Raw genomic sequence first — 15,176 nt, forward strand, 5'->3', positions numbered from 1 at the left:
GAACGCAGCTCCATCGTGATACGGGGTCTGGGTGTTCTCTGGATCGCTTCCGTCTTGGATGCAGTAGGGCTGATCCCGTCTGCTGCTACCCTCATCCCCAGGAATTCTACCTTTGGAGCTAGGAAGATGCACTTCGCCTTTTTCAGTCGCAGACCTACCCGGTCCAGTCTGCGTAGCACCTCCTCCAGGTTGTGGAGGTGTTCTTCAGTATCGTAACCCGTAATGAGGATGTCGTCCTGAAAAACCACCGTCCCTGGAATCGACTTGAGGCTTTCCATATTTCGTTGGAAGATCGCGGCGGCCGAGCGAATCCCGAACGGACATCTGTTGTACTCAAACAACCCCTTGTGTGTCGTGATGGTGGTCAGCTTCTTCGACTCACTCGCCAGCTCCTGGGTCATGTAAGCTGAGGTCAGGTCCAATTTTGAGAAAAGTTTGCCACCGGATAGCGTCGCAAAGAGGTCCTCCGCTCTCGGTAGCGGGTACTGGTCTTGGAGTGACACCCGATTGATGGTGGCCTTGTAATCGCCACATATCCTGACTGACCCATCCGCCTTGAGCACTGGCACAATCGGGCTCGCCCAGTCACTGAATTCGACTGGCGAGATGATGCCTTCCCTCAACAGGCGGTCCAATTCGCCTTCTATCTTTTCCCGCATCACGTACGGCACCGCTCTGGCCTTGTGGTGTACTGGTCTGCGGTCCGGGTTTATGTGAATCACTACCTTGGCCCCCATGAAAGTGTCAATGCCAGGTTGAAATAATGAGTCAAATTTGTCCAGGACCTGTGAGCATGATACTCGCTCCACAGAGGAAATTGCATTGACATCGCCCCATTTCCAGTTCATGACAGCAAGCCAACTCCTCCCCAGTAGTGCGGGACCGTCCCCTGGGACAATCCAGAGTGGCAACCTGTTCTCCGAATCTTTGTGGGTCACGACTACCGTGGCGCTGCCTAGCACTGGAATGATCTGCTTTGTGTAAGTCCGTAGCTGTGCGTCAATCGGCGATAATTTTGGCCTCCTGGCCTTGGATGCCCACAACTTTTCGAACTGTTTGATACCCACCAGGGACTGGCTGGCACCCGTGTCTAACTCCATTGATACTGGGATGCCATTGAGGAGCACTTTCATCATTATCGGTGGCGTCCTGGTGTATGAACTGTATACGTGCTCCACATGAACTCGCTGAACTTCAGCTTCCAGCGATTTCCCCCAGTGTCCATTTCTGCAGGTATTTTGCTCATCTCTGCAAACTCCGGCTGAACGTATGCCTCCACGCCTCCAGCATGAGTTGCGGTTTGAAACAAAAGGTCCCTTGCCAGTCGATCGTCCCTGACTGCCCCTGTTATTGTCCTTGAGTGCACCATTAACAGGTGTTGATGGCCCCATTACTGGCCGCATTGTTCCTTGCAATGGCGTGAATCGCTGTTCAGCTTGCCATTGTCTCTGTCGAACTCCCCCTCTGGGTTCGACTACATGTTGGGGCATGCCTGACTGCCCTTGTCTGCCTGGAGAACTGTGTGCTGCTTTAACAATGTTGAATCTCTGTTCCAACCATTCCTTAACACAGTACCTCTCGACTGTTCTGCTAGTGGCCATGCTCGCGTGGTTTAAATCCCAGTTTCTTGTCGCCATTGATACGTCCTTACTACACAGTATAAATGCACACGAGGCCCATGCTTGAGAGAAGGTCAGTCTGTGACCTGTCCTTTATTCCTTAGCACTCAAGTCATGAAGGTGGGTGGAGCTTCCCCTTTTATACCTGAAGGTCCAGGTTAGGAGTGTCTCCCACCTAGTGGTCAGTGTTCTCACGGTGTACAACTTAGGTCAGTTTATACATGGGTTACAATGCTGGTTGAATACATGACACAAGTGTTGAATGGCCAGGTGTGTAATGATTGGATGAGGCAATGGTGAATGGCCTGGTGGGCAATGATTGGGTGAGGAAGTGGTGAATGGACCTGGTGGGTAATGTGCTGCTAAATGTGATAATGAACCATACGCACCACAAAGGTCTCAACACTCATCCCAGACTATACTGATTTCAGTTAGGGCATGGTAAGATTTGCAGTGTTGTCCCTGTGCTAGAGAGGCAAAATCAGCCAGGGTTCCTGATCCTGGTTGCTTCTTGGTTTATTCCTGCTGGAAAATTCACATGCCTGTTTAGACTGAATGAGAAAAGGGCTGGGCTCTGTTGTGATGCCTTCCATGGCATGTTAACCACACTCAGCAAGAGCCCAACCACAGCCACGATCTGATGCTACGTTTTATCCTTTTTGTTGCCCAAGCAACAAAAGTTGTACTCCAAAATTTAGCTGATCTACCCACCCACCCCCCCAATAACTACCCACCTACTCTGTAGACACCCCTTGGTAGACCACTGGCTTTGATGGGTACCACATCTTCAGCTCTATGTTGAAATATCCCATTTGTAAAGAGATCCTTGAGGCTGCTGTAATAGCTTGGAAATTTAAAGCTAATTAGTTTTGGCTGCATATAATGAGACCATGTCCCGGACAGAATGGAGATGATTGGGTAATTCCCCTGTCAATCTAACTGGGATTAATTTTATGTGCATAATTTGTATTATGTAACTAGCCTCCACCTACTGCTTTTTGCTGGAGAAATAATCTTACTTTTATCGGGAGATTTGCTGTAGTTTCAGTCATGAGTTCTGTTTGCTGTAGTTCATAGAGACTCTTTAAATATATTCTGTTTAAGTAGACTCTGTTTACTGTTTAAATAGACTGTTTGCTACTACTACTTTTGTATGATGGGAAAAGCTTATAATGGGATGTCTATTTTGGCTATCCGTTCGATGGCCTCCTGAGATGCCAAGTGGAGAAATGAGGTGCCCCCTACAACAGAGCTTAGTGGGCAGGTTGATGTGATGTGTTCCATGGTCTGGGACTCAGGGCCACAGTCACACTTTGGGTCATCTCTCCTCTTGCACTTGTGGAGCAGGCGGCCGCATTGTCCATGCTCTGTGCAGATTCGGTCGAGGGAGGTCAAACCCAGGGACCCCTGGTTAAAAGGAAAGTGCTGCAGATGCTGGAAATCTGAAATAAAAACAGAAAATGCTGGAAATACTCAGCAGGTCAGGTAGTATCTGTGGCGAGAGAAACAAAGTTAATGTTTCAGATTTAAACAACTTGGACAAAAAAAATCAGAACTAAACTGAAAATGAGCCATATCGTTATTGTAACTGCAGTATAGATTTTCAAATGGGGTTGTGATGGTAACCCTTTTTTTCACCAGACTTTGAATTGTGAACAGTTAAAATTTCAAAAGTGACTTTTGAATCTAAGGATGACTGGCCTCACTCGTCCACTTGTTCTGATATCATTCTGCTATAGAGACCGTGGGTGTCCGGTTCATCGTGTAAGGATCCCGGGACAACGTGGAGTCTGCCGGAAGATGGGAGGCAGATCGAGCACTGGAAACAGATGTACCTGCTGCTCTTTGGACCTGTGACTCACTTGCTGGAGGAGCTGCAGCAAGGCAGCAACCTCCTGATCGTGCCAGACAAACATCTCATCCAGGTGGGTGTAGCGAGACTGACCATTGCCCCGACTTTAAATCCTGCATTAGTGCTTCTGGCCCAGAGCTTCCCGTGTCCAGAAAGATCGCATATCGAGAATTCGGAGTGGAGTGCAAGTGTAGACGGTAGTAAAGCATCTCTGAATGTTATGACCACCTTCAGGTTCCTCACTTTGGTCTGTGCAAGGAGTATAAAGGCTGTTGACAACATGTTCACACTGAGATTGCTCCACGTAAGGGCACTGAGGAATCACATGTGCACAAAGAGCTGGGAGTATCTGCTCAACAGTGGCAACGGGAATTTGGTGAGAGTGAGAATTTGTTGCAGAGGGGGAAAGAGGTGCCAAGTGCTTTAAACCAAGGAGCAACAGTAAATATGTAAATAATAAACAATGACAACTCTTATTTACATAAGCGCCTTCAGCGTAATAAAAATATTTCTAAAGGGATGAAATTTAAATGAACTATGTAGAGGGTACCAATATTAAAGGGATCCAAACTGCATTAAATAAAAATCTGGTATATGTAAATAATGAAATAATAAATAGGAGTAAGGGGATACTAAACTAAAACATATGTAACAGTAGATAGACTTTTAAACAAACTGATGGGAGAGCTGCTTGCAATTTCTATGCTTTGTGGGAACCCCCGAATGTTTCATGTGTCCTGAATAATCAGTTGTGCAGGAAGTGCCTCCGGCTGCTCTAGCATGGGGTTTCTGAGCTTGAGGAACAGCTCGAGACGCTGCATGGCATACAGGGGGCTGAGGATTTCCTTGAGCACGCGTTCCAGGAGGTTACCCCGCAGCCACTGAGAGTTCAGAGACTGGAGAAGCTGGGTTTGTTCTCCTTAGACCAGAGAAGGTTAAGAGGAGATCTGATAGAGGTGTTCAAAATCATAAATGGTCTTGATAAGAGTAAATAAGGAGAAACTGTTTCCAGTGGCATATGGGTCGGTAACCAGAGGATGCCAGATTTTTATTTAATGCAGATTTACGGTAATTGGCAAAAGAACCATAGGTGACAACAGGAACCATTTTGTTATGCCGCAAGTTGCTATGATCTGGAATGCACTGTCTGAAAGGGTGGTGGAAGCAGATTCAATAGTGACTTTCAAAAGAGAGTTGGATAAATACTTGAAGGGAAAAATAAACTACAGGGCTATGAGGAATGAACCGGGGAGTGGGACTAATTGGTGTAGCTCTACCAAAGAGCTGCACAGACAAGATGGGCTAAATGGCCACCTTCTGTGCTGTACCATTCTATGATTCTATCTGTGATTCTATATTTCCACAAACTGTTCCCCAAATAAAGGATTCTTGGGAGATCAATTTATGTTGGGATGTAATGGTTATAGAATGGGAGGATGTCGCGACCTGCTCGTCATGATCTGCAACACAGTAAAACAATTAAACTTAAAACTCTGACCTTTTCTTGTCCACTGCTCATTTATACTGATGAGTTCAGAGAGCTCTGAAACATAGGTGGAGGTGTTGTACATTCGTGCTCTTTGGAATTATGTCATTGTAATCTCTTTTTCCAGGTAATTCTACATGCGACAGCTATTTTCCTCCCAGATGACTAAATATGTTGTGAATTGGGCATTCTAACAGTAGAAGTTACTAAATAGATGGATGAAAGATTACCAGTTCCATGGCACAATGGATATCACAATGGTCACTGTTGGACTTCAGGGGCGCCTTGCCTGTTAAGAGCGCATGTGGGAAATTCTAATATACACTGTGCACAATTTTCTGACTACTTGGTTGTATCTTGTGTGCAGTGTGTGCTGCAGTTTCCAATACCTGCTCTCAGCAGGTGAGACTCGCTGGGAGCATATCATCACAAATCTATCTCTGTGTTAGCACTGCTGCCTCTAAGTCAGAAGGTCGTGGGTTCACTCTAGAGACTATGGACTGGATTTTTGGTCTTCTGCTGCCCCTGTTAGCGCCCCGGAGGGGCAGCAATGACAGCGGTAAGCACTTCCGGGCAGGAGACCAACTTCCAGCACCCCGCCGAGACATTCAGTGCCGGTTTCGAGGGGGTACGGAACATTACCGCCCAGATGTGGTGACCCGGTGTGCAATGCCCCTGGTTGTGACACCAGCTCGATATTTGGATTGTGCCCGACCCATAGCCTTCTGTAGAGCACCCTGGTGGGAAAGCATGTGGAAGCTGATGTTCCGAACTGTAGGTAAGTAATGTCGACCTGAGGTAACTGTGATTGATTTTTTGTCTTTTTTTTTGCGATTTATGTTGTGTTGGTGTGAGTTATTTATTGGGAATGTTTTTGGTGGGTTTCTTTCAGACTTTCTTATTTCCCCCCCCCCCCCCCCCCGACGCCTCTCTTGGGTCGCTCCGACGCTGGCTGTTTAGCTCGGGATTTTCACTTGCTCAGTCGGCCAAGCGCTCTAAAAGAGATGTGCAATGCCTACCTTAGCGCAACGCTCCAAACTTAGGGCCCAGCTGATGAATTATGCGGCAGCAGACACAAATCACTTGCTGGCACAAAATTTACTGCTCCGCCCGGGACAATGCCGCAACAGAGGAGCAACCGAATTTCTCCCCCTTGAACTCTCAGTCCAGGCTGACACTCTCGTGCAGTACTGAGGGAGTGCTGCACTGTCAGAGATTCCGTCTTTTGGATGAGAGGTTAAACCGAGGCTCCGTCTGCTCCCTCTGGTGGATGTAAAAATCCCATGTCACTATTTCGAAGAAGAGCAGGGGACTTTCCCTGATGTCCTGGCCAACATTCATCCCTCTTCTAAAATCGCTAAAACAGATTATCTGGTCCTTTATCACAATGCTGTTTGTGCGATCTTGTGCAAAATGGCTGCCGTGTTTCATATAAACAGTGACTACACTTCAAAAAGTACTTCATTGGCTGTGAAGCACTTTGGGACATCTTGAGGTTGTGAAAGGTGCTGTAGAAATGCAAGGCTTTCGTTTCTTTTTATGTGTTTTTATTTTTTTTAATCAATAACTTTCTTTCCATATCTTTTGAAGGTGCTCATTTTTGCTAGGGTACAGTTCTATGGGTGCTGCCAACCCTCTGGTGTCTTAGCGAGCCAGACATTCTTCATATGTGACTCCAGGCCCCAACAGGCCATTTAACCGTGGAGGGAATCAAATACTGAAGGCCATTTCTGTGCTCACCCAAAGGCCACATTTTCCACTCGGAGTTTCAGTTTACAACTAAAACCAGGAATGCCGGCCAATGTTTTGCTTCTTAGCCCAGAGGTGCTGAGGCTACCTATATAATAGAATCTTACAGCACAAGAGGAGGCCATTAGGCCCCATCGTGCCTGTGTCAGCTCTTTGAAAGAATGATCCAATTAGTCCCACTCCCCTGATCTTTATCCACAGCCCTGCAAATTTAAGTAACTTTCAAAAGAGAATTGGATAGATATTATTAAATCTGATTTCACCACCCTTCCAGACTCTGCATTCCAGATCATCATAACTGTACTCTTATATCTTCCTGTTTCTTTTGCCAATTACGTTAAATCTGTGTCCTCTGGTTACTGACCCTGCCGCCAGTGAAAATGGTACCTCCCTATCTAATCTTTCAAAATCCCACGTAATTTTGAACACTTCGGTTAAGTCTCCGCTTAACCTTCTCTGCTCTAAGGAGAGCAATCCCGACTTTTGTCGTCTGTCCACATAACTGAAGTCATCATCATCATAGACAGTCCCTCGGAATCGAAGACTTGCTTCCACTCCTGAAGTGAGTTCTTTGGTGGCTGAACAGTCCAATACGAGAGCCACAGACTCTGTCACAGGTGGGACAGATAGTCGTTGAGGGAAGGGGTGGATGGGACTGGTTTGCCGCACGCTCTTTCCGCTGTCTGTGCTTGATTTCTGCATGCTCTCTGCGTTGAGACTCGAGGTGCTCAGTGCCCTCTCGGATGCACTTCCTCCACTTAGGGCGGTCTTGGGCCAGGGACTCCCAGGTGTCAGTGGGGATGTTGCACCTTATCAAGGAGGCTTTGAAGGTGTTCTTGTAGCGTTTCCACTGCCCACCTTTGGCTCATTTGCCGTGGAGGAGCTCCGAGTAGAGCACTTGCTTTGGGAGTCTCGTGTCTGGCATGCAGACTATGTGGCCTGCCCAGCAGAGCTGATCGAGTGTGGTCAGTGCTTCAATGATGGGGATATTAGCATGAGTGCGGACGCTGAAGAGACCTCATCCCTGATACCATTCTAATAAATCTCCTCTTCCGAAAGTCTGGTGGCCAAAATTGGACACAGTGCTCCGGCTTAGATCTAGCTAATGATTTATAATAAAAACAGAAAATTGCTGGAAATACTCAGCAGGTCAGGCACTATCTGTGGGGAGAGAAACAAAGTTAACATTTTAGATCGATGACCTTTCATCAGAATTGGGAAAAGTTAGAGATGTAATGGGTTTTTAGCAACTACAAAGGCAAGGAAAGGGGGGAGGAGGGAAAATAACAAAAGGGAAGGTCTGTGATGGAGTGAAAGGCAGGAGTGATTGAATGACAAAAGGGATGATGATGCAAGGCAAAAGGGAGGTGATATGGAACAAGTAAAGAAACAAAAGTTGGGTCTAGGGGATCTGTAAATGAGAATAGTAGAATCATCAGCAACAGCTGCTGTCTGGAAAAAATGGGAGCAGTGGTTATGATCTGAAATTGTTGAACTAAATGTTGAGTCCGGAAAGCTGTAAAATGCCTAATAGAAAGATGAGGTGCTTTTCCTTGAACTTCTGTTGAGCTTCATTGCAACAGTGTAGGGTGGGAGTGGGGCGGAGATGACAAGCGACCGGAAGCTCGGGTTCATGCTTGTGGAAACTGAGCTGTTCCTCAAAGTGGTCACCCAATCTGCGTTTGGTCTCCCCAATGTCGAGACCACGGCGTGAGCAGCGAATACAGTACACTAAATTGAAAGAAATACAAGTAAATCACTGTTGCACCTGGGAGGAGTGTTTGGGACCCTGGATAGTGGGAGGGGAGGAGGTAAAAGGGCAGGTGTTGCATCTCCTGAACTTGCATTGGAAGGGGAAGGGGCGGGGATGTTGGGGGTGATTGAAGAGTGGACCAGGGTGTCATGGAAAGAATAGTCCCTTCGAAATGCTGAAAGGGAAGAGAAGTGGAAGATGTGTTTGGAGTGTTTTAGGTCGATGGCCTTTCATCAGTGATTTATAATATTGTCCCTGCTACAACCTTGGCGATCAACTAATTCTGTACCTGAGACAACCCTGCTTGATTTGGCTCAGTATCTCTACATCAGTGCATTCACCCTCTGAACCATTGGAACAATAACCGCTTTCCTAAAAAGCAAAGATGCCAGCTAGTAATGGTAACTAGACTCTGTTAAGACTTGTTGAACTGTGCACATCGCACCCTTCCTAAGCTCCTTAGTATGTTGCTCATCCAGCTGTATCTATCGGTTCAGCTGTAATTCACTGAGCCTCCCTTGAACAAAGGTTAATGTGACATTGTTCATTCTTCTCTAACCCTTTTCCTTCCTTCCCCCTCAAATCTGATTGAAATCTTCTCTAATCCCAGGTTCCCTTTGCAAGCCTGCTGAATTTCAAGAATAAGAAACTGGGGCAGAGATTTTGTATTACCCTTGCACCATCCCTGTTCGCGATTGAAATTGTGGGAAGCCTGATTGAAGATCATGATCGGAACAAGGCAGCGAGTAGGTTAGGAACAGCTGGAAGATCAGGTAATTAATTCCTTCGAGCAGCAGGCCCAATACTTTCAATCGTTCACCATTTATTGAGTCACATTCCAACAATTTGTAATGTTGGGCTCAGAGAACCCTGAATCTGTCATTACACTCTCAAACATCAGTGATTATACCGACCGGTAAGCAAATCTTTTTCTGTGTAAAGGAGATAAACACTTCCAAGAGAAATTAGGTGTCAGTTGTGGCTCAGTGGTAACACTCTTGCCTATGATTCAGAAGGTTTTGATTCAAGTCTCTCTCCAGCGACTTGATCCCATAATCCAGTGCAGTACTGAGGGAGTGTGGCACTGTCGGAGGTACCTTCTTTTGGATCGGATGGTAAACCGAAGCCCCATCTGCCCTCTTGGGTGGACGTAAAAGATCCTATGGCATTATTTCGAAGAAGAGCATGGGAGTTCTCCGGTGTCCTGGCCAATATTTATCTCTTGACCAAAAGCATTAAACCAGATCATTGCCTCATTGCTATTTGTAGGATCTTGCTGTGCAGATTTCCTACGTTTCCTACAACACAACAGTGACGATACTTCAAAAGTACTTCATTGGCTGTAAATTGTTTTGAGACACCTGAGGTCGTGAAAGGCGTTATATACAAGCAAGGTCTTTCGAGTAAGAGGAACTATATTTATTTACTTTGAGTCTAACAAGATAGTAACAGATTTACCTGTTAGGAGTAAGAGGATAGTAACAGACTTGGGGAGTAAGAAGATTGTAAAAGAGTCACCTATAGGGAATAACAAAATAGAGACAGGTTTACCTATATATAGTAAGAGGTTAGGAACAGGTTTATGTATAGGAAGTATCAGGATGGTAATTTATTTAACTATAGGGATGAACAATAACAGATTTATGGAGTAAGTAGATTTAACAATTTCATCACAGGGGTAACAAAATTGACACATTTGCTTATAGGAAGTAACAGAATTATTACAGTGAGTAACAGGATACAAGCAAATTTATCTATAAGGATTAACAGGCCAGTACCAGATTTACTATTGAGAATAACAGGACAGTACCAGATTTATTATAGAATCATAGAACAGTACAGCACAGAAAGAGCTTCACAACATCGATCCTGCGCCGGCTCTTTCAAAGAGCGATCCAGTTCGTCCCCCTCTCACTCATTCCTCGTATCCCTGCAATTTGTCTCCAAGTATTTATCCAATTCCCTTTTGACGGTTACTATTGAATCTGTATCCACCACCCTAACAGGCAGTGCATTCAAATCCTAGCCACTCACTTTTCCTCATGTTGCCTCTGCTTTTTTTGCCAATCACTTTAAATCTGTGCATTCTGGCTCTCGACCCTCCAGCAATTGGAATCCGTTTCTCTTTATTTACTCTCTCTAAACCCTTCATGATTTTAAACGCCTCTATCAAATCTCCTCTTCGACTTCCCTGCACCAACAATCCCAGCTTCTCCAGTCTATCCACGTAAGTGTAACCCCTCATCCCTGGAATCATTCTAGCAAATCTCTTCTGTACTGTCTCCAAAACCTTAATGTCGTTCCTAAAGTGTGGTCCCCCGAATTGGACACAATACTCCAGCTTGGGCTGAACTCGAGTTCTATATTGGTTTAGCACAACTTCCTGGCTTTTATACTCTGCATCCTTATAAAGCCCAGAATCTCATATACTTTATTTAGTGCTTTGTTAACCTGTCCTGCCACCTTTAAATATTTGTGCACAAGCATCCCCAGGTCTCTTCTTGCACCACCTTTAAAATTGTACAATTTAGCTTGTGTTGTCTCTCCTCATTCTTCCCACCAAAATGTATCACCTCACACTTTTCTGTGTTGAATTTCATCTGGCATGTATCCATCTATTGCACCAACCTGTCTATGTCCTCTTGAAGTCTGTTACTATCATCCTCAGTGTTTACTACACTTCCAAGTTTCATGTCATTTGCAGATTTTGAAATTGTGCCCTGTATCCCTAAGTCCAAGTCATTAACGTATATCAAAAACAGCAGTAGTCCTAGTGCTGAACCTTGAGGAACTCCACTGCATATCTGTACCTCCCTCCAGTCTGTAAAACAGCCATTTGCCACAACTCTGTTTTATATCCCTTAGACAATTTTGTATCCATGCTGCTACTTCCTCTTTTATCTCATGGGCTTCAATTTTGCTAACAAGCCTAGTATGTGGTACTTTACAAACTCCTTTTGAAAGTCCATATACACAACATCAATATCACTGCCCTCATCCATCCTCTCTGTTACCTTATCAAAAGATTCAAATCAAGTTAGTCAAGCATGATTTGCCCTTAAATCCGTGCTGGCTCTCCTTTTATTAGTCCATGCTTGTCAGTGCTGTTAATTTTCTCTCCGATTATTGTTCTTAAAAGCTTCACCACTGACATTAAATCTGCAATTGACAGGTTTATCCTTCTCTCCTTTTTTGAACAAAGGTGTAATATTTCCAATCCTCCAGTCCTTTGGCACCACCCCATATCTAAGGAGATATCTAAGAAGATTATGGCCTGCACCTGTGCTATTTCTACCCTTACTTCCCTCAGCAACCTAGGATGCATCCCATCTGGACCAGGTCACTTATCTACTTTAAGTACTGCCAGCCTTCCTAGTACCTCCTTTTTATCTATTTTTATCTCATCCAGTATCCCAGAAACCTCCTTGTTTACCATAGCTTTGGCAAAGTCCGCTTTCTTGGTAAATACTGATACAAAGTACTCATTTAGGGCTCAATTTGCACCATTTTTTTTTTGGACTAGGCTGTTTTTTCTAGCCTAACTTAAAAATCCCCAGTTTCCCCAATCAGTTATGTTTTTTTTTAAGGTAAGTTTTTTTTTCTCAAAAGGGGGCGTTACCAGCCACCTATGACAATTCTGGCCATTTAGGCAACTTTGGCCAGCTAATAGTTACTCCATTTCTACTTAGGCCAGTATATGTGGCCTCTCAAGAAAACCCTTGCAGAGAGTTAAAGAAATTGGCGTAGGTAAGGTAATCGTCACAGGTAAGTGCAGCAGATACCCGGACAGCAGAAGCAGGAAAAGAGAGAGGTGGGGGGAGGGAGAGGGGGTGGGGGAGACTTTCGGGTGTAGTTAGGTGCGGGGACCAGGAGGGAGGAGAGCACTCGACCTGGGCTAGAGGCGGGGGAGCGGACTGGGAGTCCACTCGGCCAGGGCTATGGGCAGGAGAACGCACTGGCAGGAGAACGCACTGGTAAGCCCTTCGGCCAGGGCTAGGGGCGGGAGAACGAACCGGTGGGGACCGAGAATGGGACTGGACCAGCAAGCCCTTCTGGCAGGGTTGGAGGTAAGTTGCTGCTATATGTTTTTCAATTCTTTTAATTGTTGGGAGTTGGCTGCATGCTTCACTTTGCAGCCTCAGCTCGCATTGTATCCCTGGTTACTATGGCAGCCCAATCTTTTTGGCGCAGATTAAAGCTCCACCCCCAAAACTAAAGGTCAGGTTACGGTAGGCCAAAATGAAGAAATCCAACAGGGAAACTTTTAGAATTTTTTTTAGAATTCTTGGGGCCCCCAAAAATCGAGCGTAACTCTTCAAGTATTGCAAAAAAATGCTTTGGGGAAAATTGAGCCCATTGTACCTCAGCCCTGCCTTCTGCCTCCACCAATAGATCTTCATTCTGGTCCCTTATCGGCCCCAGCACTCGTCTGACAAACCTTTTACAGTTAATATGCCTATAGAAGACCTTTTATGTTTGCTACCAATCTATTCCTGTACGGGCCCTTTGCTCCTCTTATTTCCTTTATCATTTGTCCTCTATACTTTTTATATTCAGCCTGATTCTCCCTTCTATTATCAAGCTGACATCTGTCATACACCCCCTTTTTCTGCTTCATCCTACTTTCCAACTCCTTCGACATCCAGGGAGCTCTGGCTTTAGTTGCCCACCCTTTCAGGAAAGCAAAGAGAGAGCAGGAGAGAATGCTGGCAAGTAAAATCAGGGAAAACCCAAAGATGTTTTATAAATACATTAAGAGCAAGAGGATAACTAGAGAAAGAGTGGGCCTATTAGAGATCATAAAGGAAATCTGTGTGTGGAGGCAGAAGATGTGGGTATGATTCTTAATGAATACTTTGCATCTGTTTTCACAAAAGAGAGGGGCGATGCAGACTTTGCAATGAGGGAGGAGGAGTGTGAAATATTAGATGGGATAAACATAGTGAGAGAGGAAATATTAAGAGGCTTAGCAACTTTGAAAGTGGATAAATCCCCAGGCCCAGATGAAATGTATCCCAGGCTGTTAAGAGAAGCAAAAGAGGAAATAGCACAGGCTCTGACCATTATTTTCCAGTCCACTCTGGCCAAAGGTGTGGTGCAAGAGGACTGGAGGACTGATAATGTTGTACCTTTGTTTAGAAAGGGATAGACTGAGTAATTACAGACCAGTCAGCCTAACTTCAGTGGTGGGAAAATTATTGGAAAATTTCCTGAGGGACAGGATAAACCTTCATTTGGAAAGACATGGATTAAGGGAAGGTCATGCCTGACTAACGATTGAATTTTTCAAGAAGGTAACTAGGAGAGTCAATGAGGGCAGTGCGTATGATGTAGTGTATATGGATAAGCAAAGCTTTTGATAAGGTCCCACATGGCAGACTGGTCACGAAAGTAAAAGCCCATGGGATCCAGGGCAAAGTGGCAAGTTGAATCCAAAATTGGCTCAGAGACAGGCAGCAAAGGGTAATGGTTGATGGGTGTTTTTATGATTGGAAGCCTGTGGGGTTCCGCAGGGCTCAGTGCTGGATCCCTTGCTTTTTGTGGTATATATCAATGACTTGGACTTGAATGTTGGGGGTATGATTAAGAAGTTTGCTGATGACACTAAAATAGGCTGTGTGGTTGATAATGAAAAGGAAAGCTGTGGACTGCAGGAAGATATCAATGCACTGGTCAAATGGGCAGAACAGTGGCAAATGGAATTCAATCCGGATAAGTGTGAGGTAATGCATTTGGGAAGGTCTAACAAGGCAAGGGAATGCACTTTAAATGGTACGACAATGAAAAGTGTCGAGGAACAAAGGGACTCTTAAGGTAACAGGCTAGGTAGATAAGTTGCTTAAGAAGGCATATGGAATACTTGCCATTATTAGTCGAGGCATAGACTACAAGAGCAAGAAGGTTATGCTTGAACTGTATAAAACACTGGTTAGGCCGCAGCTGGAGTACTGCATGCAGTTCTGGTCACTACATTACAGGAAAGATGTGATTGCACTGGAAAGGGTGCAGAGGAGATTTACAAGAATGTTGTCTGGACTGGAGAATTTTGGCTATGAGGAAAGATTGGAGATGCTGGGTCTGTTTTCTTTGGAGCAGAGAAGATTGAGGGGAGACCTGATTGAGGTCTATAAAATTATGAGGGGCCTGGATAGAGTGGATAGGAAAGACCTGTTTCCCTTGGCAGAGGTGTCAACAACCAGGGGGCATAGATTTAAAGTAATTGGTAGGAGGTTTAGAGGAGATATGAGGGGAAATATCTTCACCCAGAGGCGTGAAAGGGTGGTAGAGGCAGAAACCCTCACCACATTTAAACAGTCCTTGGATGTGCACTTGAAATGCCGTAACCTACAGGGCTATGGACCAAGAGCTGGAAAGTGGGATTAGGCTGAATAGCTCTTTGTTGGCTGGCACAGACACGATGGGCTGAAATGGCCTCCTTCCGTGCTGTAAATTTCTATGATTCTATGATTCTGCTGCAGAGGACTCAGATGCGGACTTTGATGGGCCAAGCGACAGAAGAAGGCTGATGAGTGTATATAACCAAATGCTTGGTGGGCTGGGAAGCCAGACAACCTGCGTTCTGTGTAGAATCATAGAATGGTTACAATGTGGGAATGTACCTCGACTGTACCCGAACCATCTTCTCTATAAAGGCTGTCCATTGCTCCATTACATTTTTGCCTGCCAGTCTTTGACTCCAATTTACCCAGGCCAGAT

At 45.2% G+C, this 15,176-nt stretch overlaps 1 protein-coding gene across 1 annotated transcript in view; it reads left to right on the forward strand.

Moving 5' to 3' along the window:
• Positions 1-15,176, forward strand: part of LOC139232754 (tetratricopeptide repeat protein 28-like) — a 428,802-nt gene that overhangs the window by 83,782 nt on the left and 329,844 nt on the right. Inside the window, exons 11-12 of the mRNA XM_070863256.1 lie at positions 3,359-3,544; positions 9,070-9,232. Coding sequence (XP_070719357.1) covers positions 3,359-3,544; positions 9,070-9,232 — 349 coding nt within the window. The remainder of the gene's footprint in view (positions 1-3,358; positions 3,545-9,069; positions 9,233-15,176) is intronic.

The sequence above is a fragment of the Pristiophorus japonicus genome, chromosome 20, assembly GCF_044704955.1.
Source record: "Pristiophorus japonicus isolate sPriJap1 chromosome 20, sPriJap1.hap1, whole genome shotgun sequence".
Lineage (NCBI taxonomy): Eukaryota > Metazoa > Chordata > Chondrichthyes > Pristiophoridae > Pristiophorus > Pristiophorus japonicus.